The sequence below is a fragment of the Grammomys surdaster genome, unplaced genomic scaffold, assembly GCF_004785775.1.
Source record: "Grammomys surdaster isolate TR1022 unplaced genomic scaffold, NIH_TR_1.0 197, whole genome shotgun sequence".
Classification (NCBI taxonomy): domain Eukaryota; kingdom Metazoa; phylum Chordata; class Mammalia; order Rodentia; family Muridae; genus Grammomys; species Grammomys surdaster.
The window spans coordinates 68,715-83,544 of record NW_021604642.1 but is presented as its reverse complement, the minus strand read 5'-3'; the positions used below and the strand labels follow the sequence as shown (position 1 = coordinate 83,544).

General features: G+C 41.2%; 1 protein-coding gene across 2 annotated transcripts in view; it reads left to right on the top strand.

The window, feature by feature from the left end:
- The window catches only part of Taf1 (TATA-box binding protein associated factor 1), a 54,935-nt gene extending 51,914 nt beyond the window's left edge, over nucleotides 1-3,021 (top strand). For both annotated transcript variants that reach the window (XM_028770021.1, XM_028770020.1), the window contains exon 24: nucleotides 1,217-3,021. In XM_028770021.1, coding sequence (XP_028625854.1) covers nucleotides 1,217-1,433 — 217 coding nt within the window. In that variant the 3' untranslated portion in view covers nucleotides 1,434-3,021. The remainder of the gene's footprint in view (nucleotides 1-1,216) is intronic.
- Nucleotides 3,022-14,830: the final 11,809 nt, after the last annotated feature.

Genomic DNA, 14,830 nt, shown 5'->3' with positions numbered 1-14,830 from the left:
TGTTTTGTTTTGTTTTGTTTTGTTTTGTTTTGTTTTGTTTTGTTTTGAGACAAGGTTTCTCTGTGTAACCCTGGCTGTCCTGGAACTCACTCTGTAGACCAGGCTGGCCTTGAACTCAGAAATCTGCCTGCCTCTGCCTCCCAAGTGCTGGGATTAAAGGCGTGCACCACCACTGCCTGGCAAAAAGGTATATTTCTGAGGAATAAACCTCTTACTTTTTTAATTTTTAAGTTAATTAACTTATTTCTTTTAAGACAGGTTTCTCTGTGTAATCCTGGCTATCCTGGAACTTGCTATGTAGTCTGAAACATGGTGATCCTCCTGCCTCTACCTCCCAAATGTTGAGATCAAAGGAATGTGCCACTACTCCTGGCAAGCATTTTATTTTTTTAAAATATAAAATATTTAAGTACCTAAAATGCATAGAAAATAAGTCATATATTAGAATATCTCTGCATGGTAAAGATACTGCTGATCTCCCCCCTTTTTTTCTAGTGTATATTGTAATTTTTTTAACAGTAGATGTACATTTGTGGGTTTTTTTGTGAAATAAGAGTAAACAGAAGCCGGGCAGTGGTGGCGCACGCCTTTAATCCCAGCACTTGGGAGGCAGAGGCAGGAGGATTTCTGAGTTCGAGGCCAGCCTGTTTTACAGAGTGAGTTCCAGGACAGCCAGGGCTATACAGAGAAACCCTGTCTCAAAAAAAAAACCAAAAAAACAAAACAAAAAAAACAAAAGAGTAAACAGAAAATAGAACATACTTGGCAGAAATATGAATTAATGGAAGGTGCTCAATCCTAGAGCCCAGAAGACTTATTTCAGTAGTGCAGGCCAGGCATGCTAACACAGGACTAAGTGACAGCAGACAGGAATAGAAAGGAGGTAATAGAAGCACAAAATGTTAGAGAAATTATTCAGAACTACTGACTAATTTTGGATACATAGATGAGTGAAACTAAATCCAATGAAAGAGTGGGGCTTGAGAGCATGTGTAGTCATGTTATCCAGTAGTGAGTGTTGGTAAGTTTCAGGTTCTCATGTATATGAAGTTGACAAGTTTTTGAATGGGATCGTTTTTCTTAGGGACATATGAAACAGTGAGCCTGTTAGTGTCCAGGAGAGGCGAGATGGGCTGATCTCTTGATAGTACAAAGCATGCAAATGATCAGCTAGGGGCTGGTGCCCAAGTTTGAGAGATGTTGTTTCTCTTCTCAGTTATGGGAGCTATGAGGAGCCTGATCCCAAGTCAAATACTCAGGATACAAGCTTCAGCAGCATCGGTGGGTATGAGGTATCAGAGGAGGAAGAAGATGAGGAAGAGCAGCGCTCTGGACCCAGTGTACTAAGCCAGGTCCAACTCTCAGAAGACGAAGAGGACAGTGAGGATTTCCACTCCATTGCTGGAGAGACTGACTTGGACTCTGATGAATGAGGCTTCCTTTAAGCCTCTTCAGTCAGCCTAGGTCTATTACCTTTCCCCCAGCTCGTTTATGTGTGTATAGTAGCTAATAAGGATAGTACTAAATTAACACCTTAGTTTTAGTAGTAAGTAAAATAGTAATTATTTCTCTAGATCATATAGTAGCAAGTTCTTTTCCCTAACCAGTACCAAGAAGAGAGAGCAGACTCACGCTTCCTCATTACACTCCTTTAATGGCATTTATTGCTCTTGTATAAACATGCCTCCATTTTACTTTCTAATTGGCAGACTGGAACAGATGAAAACCCCTCTGCTGGATTAGAGAATTAGGTCCTGGCTGGCTCTGTGCCACACTTAAAATATAATCCTGTTAGACAAACTGGTTGTTCATGTATGACTTACTTAGATAAGCAATGCCATGTTACAGGGATGGAGCTATAAGTCTCTGAGACAGTCTCTGTATCCAAATGATAGGTGAACATGTAAATGTGCTTTCTCCCACCCTTGAAGTGCTTACTTCCTTACGGCAAAGACTATCATTTGTTTTGTTTTATGCTTAGGATATGGTTTTATGCAAAGTAGCTACTCAGTAGATGTTCTTAAAGTCACAAAATCCCAACAGATATGTCACTGTGTATCTGGTTCATGTTTATCAGATCTTTGGAGTGCAAAGGTTACAAATAAGAGCTTGCCATCAAGTTGGGGCAGTGAAACTGGAATTCAGACAATGTTAATAAATCATAGAACTCTAAGTACAATTAAGAAGCTAGCTGGAAAGTACAAAGAAAAAATTAGAAGAAGTCATATATGGAAAAGCAGAGAAGTCTTCCAGAGGCCACCTGAAAGCTGATTGTTGAGAAGCTATAGAGTACCATCTCAAAAAGTTGAGGCAGAGTGTTAACATGAAGGAAAAGTTCCCAGTCTAGATATGACAGAATGTATTCCTTGTTTGTACCTGCCTTGTTTCAGAAAGGAAAGGATACTGGAGTGACTAGACATGACACTGAAAGACAGACAGGAAGCATATCTTCAAGAGCTTTGCATGAGCTAGGCATGGTGGCACACACCTTTAATCCCAGCACTCAGGAGGCAGAGGCAGATGAATTGAGTTTGAGGCCAGCCTGGTCTACAGAGTGAGTTCCAGGACAACAACCAGGGCTGTAAAACAGAGAAACCCTGTCTCAGAAAACCAAAAGAGAGAAATAGAGAAATAGAGAAAAAGAGATTTGCATTTCATACTAGTGAGTAAATGTTATGTTTAAGAAAATAAAGTTGAGGAGTGTATTAGATTTGTTTTAAGAAATTTTCAGAATGTTGAATGAGGATCGAAATTGAGTCAAATAATAGACATGTATGATACAATTTGTGTAAGAGTCAAAAATTGAGTATATATGATATGTTTGTATATACTTCTATGTGCAAAGGAAAAGATATGAAAGAATATACATTAAAGGGTTAGTGATAACCTCTGAGGGATGAGAATGAAGAGGAGGTGGTTTATTTGGTTTATATACAGTAGATAAGTGTTATGCTGTTATTTCTGTATCTCAATTTTATAATGTGTTTTATTTTTTGTAATAAAACATTAATTTAATAGCAATAGAATGGAAAATGATTTTGAGTGAAGAACAAATGTAGTTGAAGCTAAGGGGGGTGGAACCTAAAGTTCGATGGTGCCATTGGAATGGGGAAAAGGGGAGTGGCGTTGAGAGATCTTCAGAAATCAACAGGACTTCAGAACCAGTGGGCACTTGAGACTCAAAAGGAGAGCTAAAATAGGTTTCTAGAATTGTGACTTGGGAGATTAAACAGGTACATGATATTCATTTTTATATTGCCCATATTTAATTTACTTTTATTTTTCATTACAATATAATTACATCATTTCTTCTCTCCATCTTCTCCCTCCAACCCTTTCCAATCCCCCTTCTCTCAAATTCATGGCCTCTTTTGATTATACCACTTATTTTTATAAACCAGTGTAAGATATAGCTGGGTGTAATGGCAGTGCCTTTGATTCAAGGCCAGCCTGGACTACAGAGGAAGTTCCAGGACAGAGAAATCCAGCCCTGAAAAAAAAAACAAAACAAATAAATTAAAAACTAATAGAGAACATTTAGTTTCTGATTGCAAGGATCTGAAGATCTGAATGAGAGACTTGTAAATATCAGTGTATTAAAATGTGGTCTTTGGCCGGGCAGTGGTGGCGCACACCTTTAATCCCAGCACTTGGGAGGCAGAGGCAGGTGGATTTCTGAGTTCGAGGCCAGCCTGGTCTACAGAGTGAGTTCCAGGACAGCCAGAACTACACAGAGAAACCCTGTCTCAAAAGAAAAATTTCCAGCTTTAAGATCAAATGGTTATTTTAGAGCAATCATTCTCTATGATTTTGGATAGAGAGAAAGGGAGCCAGATGGTAGATGATTCAGGCCTAAACCATAACTGAGTCACTGGTAGTAGGCATGAAATAAGACTTTTGTCTTAGTGACTGGTAATGGGAAGTAAGGAGAGTGGAACCTGTGTTTCTGACTTTGGAGTTTCTAGTCACTGAGAAGTGACTCTTCAGTTTCAGTCAGAAGCAGGTGAGTTTAACATATGTGCATGTATAAAGTTTAGGATTTACGCAACGTAGACAGTAGACATCACTTGGGAAGCATAGATAGGATAAGATGAAGACAGATTCTTGGTGAAAACCAAGATTAGGTACTGTCAAAAACAAAAAACCCGAAAAGTGTGTTGTCTCAACCAAGAAGGGGACTTTTTTTTTTTTAGACCAAGTCTTGATTTTTATTACTTAAAAAAAGCTGCATATTTATTTTTCTTTCTGACTCTGTGCTTGTATCTTCAACACTTGTACAACAATTTCCTGCTCCTCAGTAAGGAAAGCCTGCTTGATCCTGTTGCGGGCACACTTGGCACACAGGGAACCACCATAGGCCCTGCTGACGGGCTGCTTTGTCTTAAACAATCTCATAAGGACTTTGGGTCTCACAGCACGAACCCCTTGCAGTCTGCCTGGGCACACTCCACATGCAGATTTAGTTGCTTTCCCAACCTTCTTGGTGTAAAGGTAAACAATCCTGTTGCCAGGGGTTTGAGCCTAGTTTTGTTAGAGGCTGTATTGTATGTCAAATGCTGGACCATGCTGAGTGCCTCTAAGCACCATCCCCTGAAGAGAAGAAGGGAACTTTTAAGAGCCTTGCTCACTCACACCTTGAGTTTAAGGCCAGCTGGAGCTAGAATTAGAACATGCCTCAAAAAGAAAACAATCTAGTTAGGATTGGAGTTTATTTGATAGAGTGATTGCCTAGAAAAGACAAGCCTTGGGTTCAGTCTCCAGCACCAAATAAATAAACTGTGATGCCACATGACCATAATCCTAGCTCTCGGATGTAAAGGTAGGAGGATCAGAAGTTGTGAGAGGAAGTCAAGATGGAAGGCAATTATTAAGTATGGTTACATAGACCTGGAGGGGGATACAATATAGGAAGGGTTAGAAACACTAAGGATTATTTGTTAGAAAGACTTGTGTAAATAGAAAGGGGTACAGAGAGGTCTCTTCCTCTGAAAAAGATAAGGTCACTTTGTGACAAACATGGAAATAGTGTGGGAATCAGAAGTATGGAAGTATTTAGAGACACCAAGAAACTAGAAACAAACTAAGATGTCCTTGGGGACTGGAGAGATGGCTCAGTGCTTAAGAGTATACATTGCTCTTGAAGAGGACCCAAGTTTGATTCCTGGGACCCATCTGAAACTTTGAGTACCTACACACCCATACATAGAAACTTACAAATAAAAACTTTAAAGAAAAATAGCCTCTTTATTTTTTAATTCTTCTTTTAGAAAAACATTTCCCTTTCATTAAAAATAGATTCTTGCCGGGCGGTGGTGGCGCACGCCTTTAATCCCAGCACTTGGGAGGCAGAGGCAGGCGGATTTCTGAGTTCGAGGCCAGCCTGATCTACAGAGTGAGTTCCAGGACAGCCAGAACTCCACAGAGAAACCCTGTCTCGAAAAACCTAAAAAAATAAAAATAAAAAATAGATTCTTTTCTCAAACAATATATCCTGATTACAGTTTCCTCTCTTCCTAGTTCCTCCCCACTTCCTCTCTCATCTGAATTCGCTCACTTTGTGTCTCTCATTAGAGAAAACAGGCTTCTAAGAGATAACAAAACATAAAATAAAATGTAATAAGAGGGGAAAAACACATCAAAGTTGGACAAGGCAAACCAATAGAAGGAAAAATGTCCCAAGAGAAGGCGCAAGAATCAGAGACCCATTCATTCATACACCCACAGAGTCCCATTAAAATACAAAGCTGAAAGCCATAATATACACAAAAAGCCTCTCTCTCTCTCTCTCTCTCTCTCTCTCTCTCTCTCTCTCTGTGTGTGTGTGTGTGTATGTGTGTGTGTGTGTAATGATGTCTGGATGGTTGTGGGTCTCTTCTCATCTGTTATAGGAGAAAGCTTCAAAAGACAATGATCTGGTTCCCTGAAGGAATCTTTTTTTTTTTTTTTAAATGTCTATCATTAGCAAAGGGGGTTAAATAACAATATGCTCATTCAATGAAAAACTACACAGTTGTTACTAAGGAAAACTGCCCCAACCCGAGGGGCAGTAAACTAGGATCCGGGGGACCTGTAAGAGAGAGCTGGAGGACAGGGGAGCCATAAGAAACATGGCTTGTCTATAGGCTGATAAAACTGGTGATTTTACTTTTTTCACACGGGTTATATACACAAAAAGGCAGGATGTGGGGAAGGGGATGATGCAGGAGCATAGGTGTTCAGGGGAGTACAGATATCTTCCAGAACAGAGTGTCAGCTGGGTGAAGGTTCAGGGGACAGATCACTATGACTCTGCCTATGATTCACTTGTCCTTATCTAAGTTGGTACTATCCACCAAGGCTACCTATCTACAAGGCCTATAACTATTCAGCTTGGCAATTTTCCACCAAAGCTGCTTGTTTACAATAGCTTCTAGTCATCTGTTTCAGTGTTTTTCCACAGAGACCCAAGATTTTATGTTTAGCAGGCATGTATGTCAGGCCTAAGACTGATTTTTAGGCCTATGGTTGTTTTTAGGCCTTCAGTGTATAAACAGGGCTGCCCCTGACAGAAAACATATGATGTGCTAGTACAGAAAGACTTAGAAAAATAAATCATAAAATAGAGTTTGATTTCATTTGAGGAGCAAAGGAGGATTTTAGTCTATGCTCATGTATTTACAGAGTATGAAAATTATTGAGCGATAGGCTTCTTTGACCTGCTGGCACATCAGATTGAGATGGACTGGGCAGGGTTCACTCTTGACTCTAAGCCTTTCAGTTTGTTTTAATTTGGTGTGTGTTTGGTATATATCCTTGTAAGCATAAATTTGTGTGGAGGCCAGAGGTTGGTGTCAGATATCTTTACCTAATCATACTCCAACATTATTTTTTGAGACAAGGTGCTTCAGTAAAATGAAGGCTTGCTGATTTGGCTAGACTAGGTGGCCAGAAAACTTCAAAGATCTTTCTGTCTCTACCCTATTCTCCACCATCACCTCAGTTAAAGGCATGCCCCCACTGTGCCTGGCTTTTTACATGGGTTCTGGGGACTGCCAAGCCTGAGGATCTAAATTGAATCTCTGACACTTAAATGGTAGGAGAAAATACCCCCCAAAGTTGCCCTTTGACCTCCACATAAGTGGTGTGGCATGTATGCATATTCAGGGAAGGACTGAAGGAGCTGAAGGGGTTTACAACCCCATAGGAAGAACAATATCAACTCACTAGACTACCGAGAACTCCCAGGAACTAAACCACCAACCAAAAAGTACACATGGAGGGACCCATGGCTCCAGTTGCCTACGTAGCAGAGGATGGCCTTATCTGGCATCAATGGGAGGGGAGGCCCTAGGTCCTGTGGAGACTCTATGCCCCAGTGTAGGGGAATGCTAGGGTAGTGAGGTGGGAGTGGGTAGGTGGGTGGGTGAGTGAGCTCTCTCATAGAGGCAGGGGAGGGGGTTGGGATAGGGGGTTTTCAGAGGGGAAACTGGGAAGGGAAATAACATTTGAAATGTAAATAAATAAAATAACCAATTTAAAAAGAAAGGTCAGAGAACAACTTTATGGAAAGAGTTGTTTTTCTCCTTCAACCTTGATATGGGTTCTAGAGAATAAACTCAGGTTATCCGGCCTGCTCCTTAAGTGTCTTAGCCACTGAGGCATCTTGCTATCTTACTGGTTTTCTTGATATTTTTAAAAGATCTCTCTGGGCAGTGGTGGCGCATGCCTTTAATCCCAGCACTTGGGAGGCAGAGACAGGCGGATTTCTGAGTTCAAGGCCAGCCTGACCTACAGAGTGAGTTCCAGGACAGCCAGAGCCACACAGAGAAACCCTGTCTCAAAAAAAAAAAGAAGAATTATTACTGTTTCATTGTATTTTGGTATCTTTGGGCTTGAGGAGAGATAGGAACTTTTTATAGTGCTTGGCTATTCTGGAGCAAACTAAGTAGCCAAGGTTAGCCTCAAACTCAATTATCCTCCTGCCCCAGCTTTCCAAATACTAAGATTACAGGTGTTTGCCACCAGGGTCAGCTCAGTGTTCATTTTAATGATATCAATTTATTTGAGCTTTTTTTCTCCAGAGGTTCTTAGCAACACAATTGTCAAGGTATAGAAGTAGAAAATACAGGCTGGAGAGATGACTCAGCGGTTAAGAGCACTGACTGCTCTTGCAGAGGTCCTGAGTTCAATTCCCAGCAACCACATGGTGGCTCACAACCATCTGGAATCTGATGCCCTCTTCTGATGTGTCTGAAGACAGCGACAGTGTACTTACATACATCAAATAAATAAATAAATCTTAGAAGGAGGAGGAGGAGGGAGGAGGGAGAGAGAGGAGGAGGAGGAGGAGGGAGGAGGGAGGGAGAAGGAAAAGGAGGGAGGGGGAGGGAGGGGGAGGAGGAGAAGAAGAAACAAAGAAGAAACATTGTGTGCCAGGCTAGGTGGTGCACATCTTTGATCCCAGCAACTAGAAGGCAGTGGCAAGCAGTTCTCTGAGTTCAATACCAGCCAGTGCTACATAGTGAGACTCTGTCAAGGACCTGGTTGTAAGAGATAGGTCGTGAAGAACCTCCACTTGGAAGGCTGTCTGGGCAGGAAGATTACTTTCATCTTTGTTTTTTCCGTTTTTGGTTTGGTTTGGTTTGGTTTGGTTTTTGGGTTTTGGTTTGTTTTTTTTTTGTTTGTGTTTTTGGTTTTTTTTTTTTTTTAGATGAGGTCTCACTATATAGCTCTGGCTATCCTGGAGCTCACTATGTAGACCGTCCTGGCTTCAAACTCACAGAGCTATCCTGCCTCTGCTTCCTGAGTGTTGAAACTAAAGGAGTGTACCAATTTTATTTTCTTATTTATATGTGAGTATTTTGTCTTCATGTATTTAAGTGTACCTGCAGATGGCAGAAGAAGGCATAAGATCCCCTGTAACTGCAATTATGGATGGTTGGAACCAAATTAATCTCCTCTAAAGAACAATAAATTCAGCCGGGCAGTGGTGGCGCACGCCTTTAATCCGAGCACTTGGGAGGCAGAGGCAGGCGGATTTCTGAGTTCGAGACTTCGAGGCTAGCCTGGTCTACAGAGTGAGTTCCAGGACAGCCAGGGCTACACAGAGAAACCCTGTCTCGAAAAACCAAACCAAAAAAAAAAAAAAAAAAAAAAACAATAAATTCTCTTAAACCCTGAGCCATCTCTGAGCCTATAGTGGCAAGTTTTGAGGAGTCTGGAATTTATCTTGATCTTATTGGGTTATACAGAACTGTAAACAGATGCAGGCTGCCATTAGATTTAGTTAAGTTTCAAGAGATTAACTCTGTCTTTAGAGTAGATGTTGAATTGGTGGTACACAAAAGTGATCAGGCTTCAGAAAAGGAAATATGTCCATAGCTTATTGGGTTAGTCCAGATGAAAACTGACAAGAACTTCAGCTGAAGTGACGATAGTGGGGTTGGAGAGGGCGGATGGATTTGGAAGACTTTGGGAGGTAGATCTGCACATATTTGATGATTACTTATTTTTGAGATGCAAAATATAAAGATGACATGCTGGAGAGATGGCTCAGTGGTTAAGATCACTTGTCGCTTTTGCAGAGGACCCAGGGTGGCTCACAACCTCCAGTGGATCTGGTACCCTCTTTAGACCTCTGCGGACACCAAGCATCAATGTGGTGAACATATATACATGCAAGCAAAACACTCATGCAACATGAAAATAAAACAAATTTTTCAAATTTTAAATAAACAACCTTTTTGGAGTCCGGTTCTTTCTGTGTATCCTCGACAGTCCTGGAACTCACTTTGCAGACCAGGCTGGAACAACTTTTAAAAATATAAAATATATGTACAAATGAAATGCTTACTGATGATAAGTCACAATCAAGATCTCATTCTTATAATCCAAGTTCAAGGGCATTACACACACACAAACACACGAGCACACACACAATAAATTTAAATTTCAAATTTTATTTTGAGATTATAATCCAGTGCCAATATTCTCCCTTCCCTTTCCTACCTCTAAACTCTTCAAGAGAAAGAAAGAAAATGTAAATGTTATAAATCTGGATCTTAGAGGCTAGATGAATGGCTCAGGAGTTAAGAGTCAAATGACACCTAAGATCGTCGGAAAATACATATATTACATTATGATTCATAACAACAGCAAATGTACAATTATGAAGTAGCAACGAAAATAATGTTATAGTTGGGGTCACCACAGCATGAGGAACTATATTAAAGGGTTGCAGCATTAGGAAGGCTAAGAACCACTGCTGTAGAGGCAAGCACTTGGCAGTTTCTCAGTCCACAAGGCTGGGTGCCTTAGCAGTTCCAATCTGCATCTAAAAATCTGGAACTTTCCTGCATAGCCACTGGTTCTTAGTGACTTAAGTGACAAGCTCCTCAGCAGCAGCAGCTGAATCAACTTGAACTCGAGAGGGAAAGCCCAGGGAGCAGAGGGAGAACGAGCACCCTCCTTCCAAGCACTTTTGGAAAAGTCTGAGGGCTGGAGAGATGGCTCAGTAGTTAAGAGCACTGGCTGCTCTTCCAGAGGTCCTGAGTTCAATTCCCAGCAACCACAAGGTGGCTCACAACCATCTGTATTGGGATCTGATGCCCTCTTCTAGGAAGCAGTTGTATATGCAGGTAGAGCACTCATAGATTAAAAATAAATAAATAAATAAATAAAAATAAATAGTTTTCTATTAAAAATGAAAACTTTAGGGGCTGGAGAGATGGCTCAGAGGTTAGGAGCACTGACTGCTCTTCCAGAGGACCTGAGTTCAATTCCCAGCAACCACATGGGGGCTCTCAACCATCTGTCATGGGATCTGATGCCTTCTTAGTGACAGTGTAGTCATATAAATAAAATAAATAATAAAAAAAAGAAAAGTCTGGGCTGTTGCCAGAAGGTGCTGCCCACATTCAATGGGAGTCCTCCTCCATTAGACAATCAAGGACACGTCCTCAGGTGGTAGGGCTCCCTGCTCAGTTGTCAGGCCGATTTTAAAACCACCATACCAGAGGATCAGCCTCTAGTGACAGTGACTCATTTGCGACACTGCATAGTATTGCCCTGCTAACTGAACTGCTTTTATTTATCCAAATTTTTATCTCTGGACTTTAAGGTTATTTTGTGTTTTGCTGTCAAAAACAATGGTTCACTGGATACTTTTGTATGTGTGCCATTTCAAGCACTTATTTACAGACTATATGAGAATGACATATAGACTATATAGAATAGATGTAAAAGAATAACTTATACACCATACAGAATAGATTTAAACACTTGGTTTAGGGGGAGTACTTTTTGAGACAAAGTCTCACTATGTGGCTCTGACTGACTTGGAATTCAGAATGTAGACCAGGGCTAGCCTCTAACTTGCAGAAGATGTTCCTGCCTCTCCATCTCTTGTGTTAAGATCACAGGTATGAGCCACCATGCCTGGGTGGTGGAGTTTTGTTTTCAAATATACCGTAGATAACTACTCTCTTTCAAAAATCCTCCCTGTGGTTATGAATTTTCTTTATTACTAATGATTTTTTAGTGTTTCCTTTTATTTTGTATGTATGGATGTTTTGTCTACATATGTTATGTTCATAAAGTGCCTTCAGAGGCCAGGAGAGGGCATTAGGCCTGCTGGAAGTATAGTTACAGGCAATTATGAGCTGCAATGTGGATGCTGAGAACTGAAGCCAGGACGTCTGGAAGAGAAGCCAGTCTTCTTAACCACTGAGCCATCTCTCTAGCCCCATAAAATCCAATTGTTAATATGGAATTTCTAGATCCAAGAATATAATACCATTAGTTTCTTTTTCTTATTAACTATGTCCTTTTGGGGGTATGGTATGTGTACATGTGAGTGCAGGTGCCCATGAAAGAGGGTGTTGAATTCTCTGGAGCTGGAGTTAAAGATGGTTGAAAATTGTCTAATATGGGTGCTGGGGTCTGTCAAGAAAGGGGGGGAAAAAGCTTACAACGGCTGAGCCATCTCTCCAGTACCAACACTATTTCACTTTTAATTGGTCATATGGTGGCTGTATTTGGTAATCTCACTCCTTAATTTTGTGTGAATGAGTGGGTTTGCCCGCATGTATGTCTATGTAGTATGTTTGTGACACGCTGGCAATTATAAATACAGGTGAGTCAACATGTGGGTGCTAGAAACCCAGCCCATTTCTTCTGTAAGAGCAAGTAGTGCTCTTAGTGGATGAGACACCTCTTCAGCCCTCCAGTAATCTTTTAGACATTGTCAACATACACTTGAAACTAGTGCTTCCCCCAGCAGCAGAAGGCAAATCTTTCTACTGCAGAACATGCTCTCTTTCTCTGGAGTGTGATCAACAATTTGTCTAGTGAGGCTGTACAAACCTCTTACAGAGAATGCTTTGTGTGTGTCTCACAATGTTCAAATTCAGTGGCTCTTGTACTAGTTCTCACACTGATTCTCATCCAACCTTCTTCTGCAGGGTACCTTCTTCCTGCCTTTCTCGTTTTCCCTTTTTTTCTTCCGCATACACACTTTCTCTTTGCTTTCCTCCCATTGCCTGCCTTCTCCTTTTCTGATATCTTTTGGTTTCAGTTTGATGAAGCTATTCAATCAAGTGAATCTAGGTATTGCTCTGTAGTGTGCTTGCTCGTTTTAAATTTTGATGCATGGTCTTGCTATGACATTGTTGGTTGTTGCTTCAGTCCTGTCTTCTATCTCTGAGCTATACCTCCAAACCTGAGTAGCTTTCAGGTGTTATTGAAGTTCCTAAGTAGTTAATTTTTTTTGTTGTTGTTTTTGTTTTTCGAGACAGGGTTTCTTTGTATAGCCCTGGCTGTCCTGGAACTCACTCTGTAGACCAGGCTGGCCTCGAACTCTCAAACTCAGAAGTCCGCCTGCCTCTGCCTCCCAAGTGCTGGGATTAAAGGCGTGCGCCACCACCGCCCGGCCTAAGTAGTTAATTTTAAGTAAAGAAAAATATTGGGAATATGGGTGGTGTCTGATTCAGTCTGTAGAAAGACTTGGAGAGTAGAACAAATCTTCTATTTCTTCCCTCTATTTTGAGACAAGGGTATCAACACTGTACCTCAGGCTGGCCTCAAACTTATGACAATCCTCCTGCCTTAGCCTCCAAGTACTGGGATTACAAATTTGAGTCGCTTCGCCCTTATAAGAGATATTCTCCCTGTAAATGGCCTCATTAGTCTGTGCCTATGAATTCTAGACTGTCCTTTTCACACCCTGCCTTGTGCACTTGGAAATTGCCCTGCTAGCCCCTACACACATACACATTATACACACACACACACACACACACACACACACGCATGTGCGTGTGACTTCTGCTAGTTTCATTTCTCTGAAAGACCCCTGACACATCTTTCAAAGCGTTTGCTCCCTTTTACCTGGAGCACGGTCTCCTGATGAGCATGGGTGGCACTCTTCAAACCCATCATCTGCTCCGTTTATCTGAGCAGTTTTAGTGAGGACTTGGGAGCACTTGAACTGTCATTGCCTCTAACACTCTAACAAGAAGGAAAACTGTGGAGGTACCAGGAAGGGTTTTCCAGTGTCGGGAACAATGTACCAGCAATATCACAGGAAACCACTGTATGGCTGATTGGTTGGTGAGAATAAACAACTGCTAAAAAAATATATACCTGAGTCCAAATTAATACAAATACACACCACACACACGAGAGACAGGGAGAGGGAGAGGGGGAGGGGGAGAGGGAGAGGGAGAGAGATACTATCTGTTTTGTTATTCTGTAAGTCTAAAACTTTGCTTTAAAAAATTAAATCTATTAAAATACACAGACAAAGGACTAACTAGATATTTCTCCAAAGAAGACAAACAGATGATCAACATGAAAACATGTTTACCCTTTCTGAGCTGGGTAAGGTGGCACACACCTAAAGCCCAGCTATTCAAGGGACAGAGGCAGGAGGATTACTTAAACCTAGGAGTTTGAGGCCAAATTGAGCACCATAGTGAGACACCAATCTCAAAACAAACAAAACAATAAGAACAACACAACCAGAAACAAGGGTTCTGGATTAGTTCAAGAGCACATGGTAAGAAAGCACTGAAATCACGAAAATGAAGTAAACAAACAAAATACCAGAAGGCAGAAGGGCTAGAGAGATGTCCTAGGGGTTAAAACACTTGTTATCCTTGCAGAGGACCCAGAAAGAAAGAGAGAAAACACTCTGGATAGTTGTCCTCTGACATACACATGCATGGGCAATCTTTCTCTTTCTCTCTCTCTCTCTCTCTCTCTCTCTCTCTCTCTCTCACTCTCTCTCTCTCTCTCACACACACACACACACACACACACAGAGTAAAATTTTAAATGTAATAAAAAGTCATTCAAGAGGCTAATTAAGACAGGAGAATTGCCAACAATTTGGATCCAGGCTGGGCTACATAGCAAAGAAAGCAAAAAACAAAACAAAAAAAAAACAGGAGGAGGAAGAAAGAAAACTAGGCAGTGTGGGTGAGAGTGAGGAAAGCCCTCTCTCATACTTTGCTGCAGGGCATGTAAGAAGATGTTAGCCTCTGTAGAACACAGCATGGACATTCCTTGAAAAAAAAAAAAAAAAACAACTGTGAGGAGCTGGAGAGATGGGTCAGCGGTTAAGAGCACTGACTCATCTTCCAGAGGTCCTGAGTTCAATTCCCAGCAACCACATGGGGGCTCACAACCATCTGTAATGGGATCTGATCCCCTCTTCTGGTGTATCTGAACGGAGAGACAGTGTACTCATATATGTAAAATAAATAAATCTTTAAAAAAAGAAAGAAAGAAACTGTGAGAAAGAGTATTACTAGGCTGGGGAGCTAAGTTAGTGAGCAAATGACATGTGAGT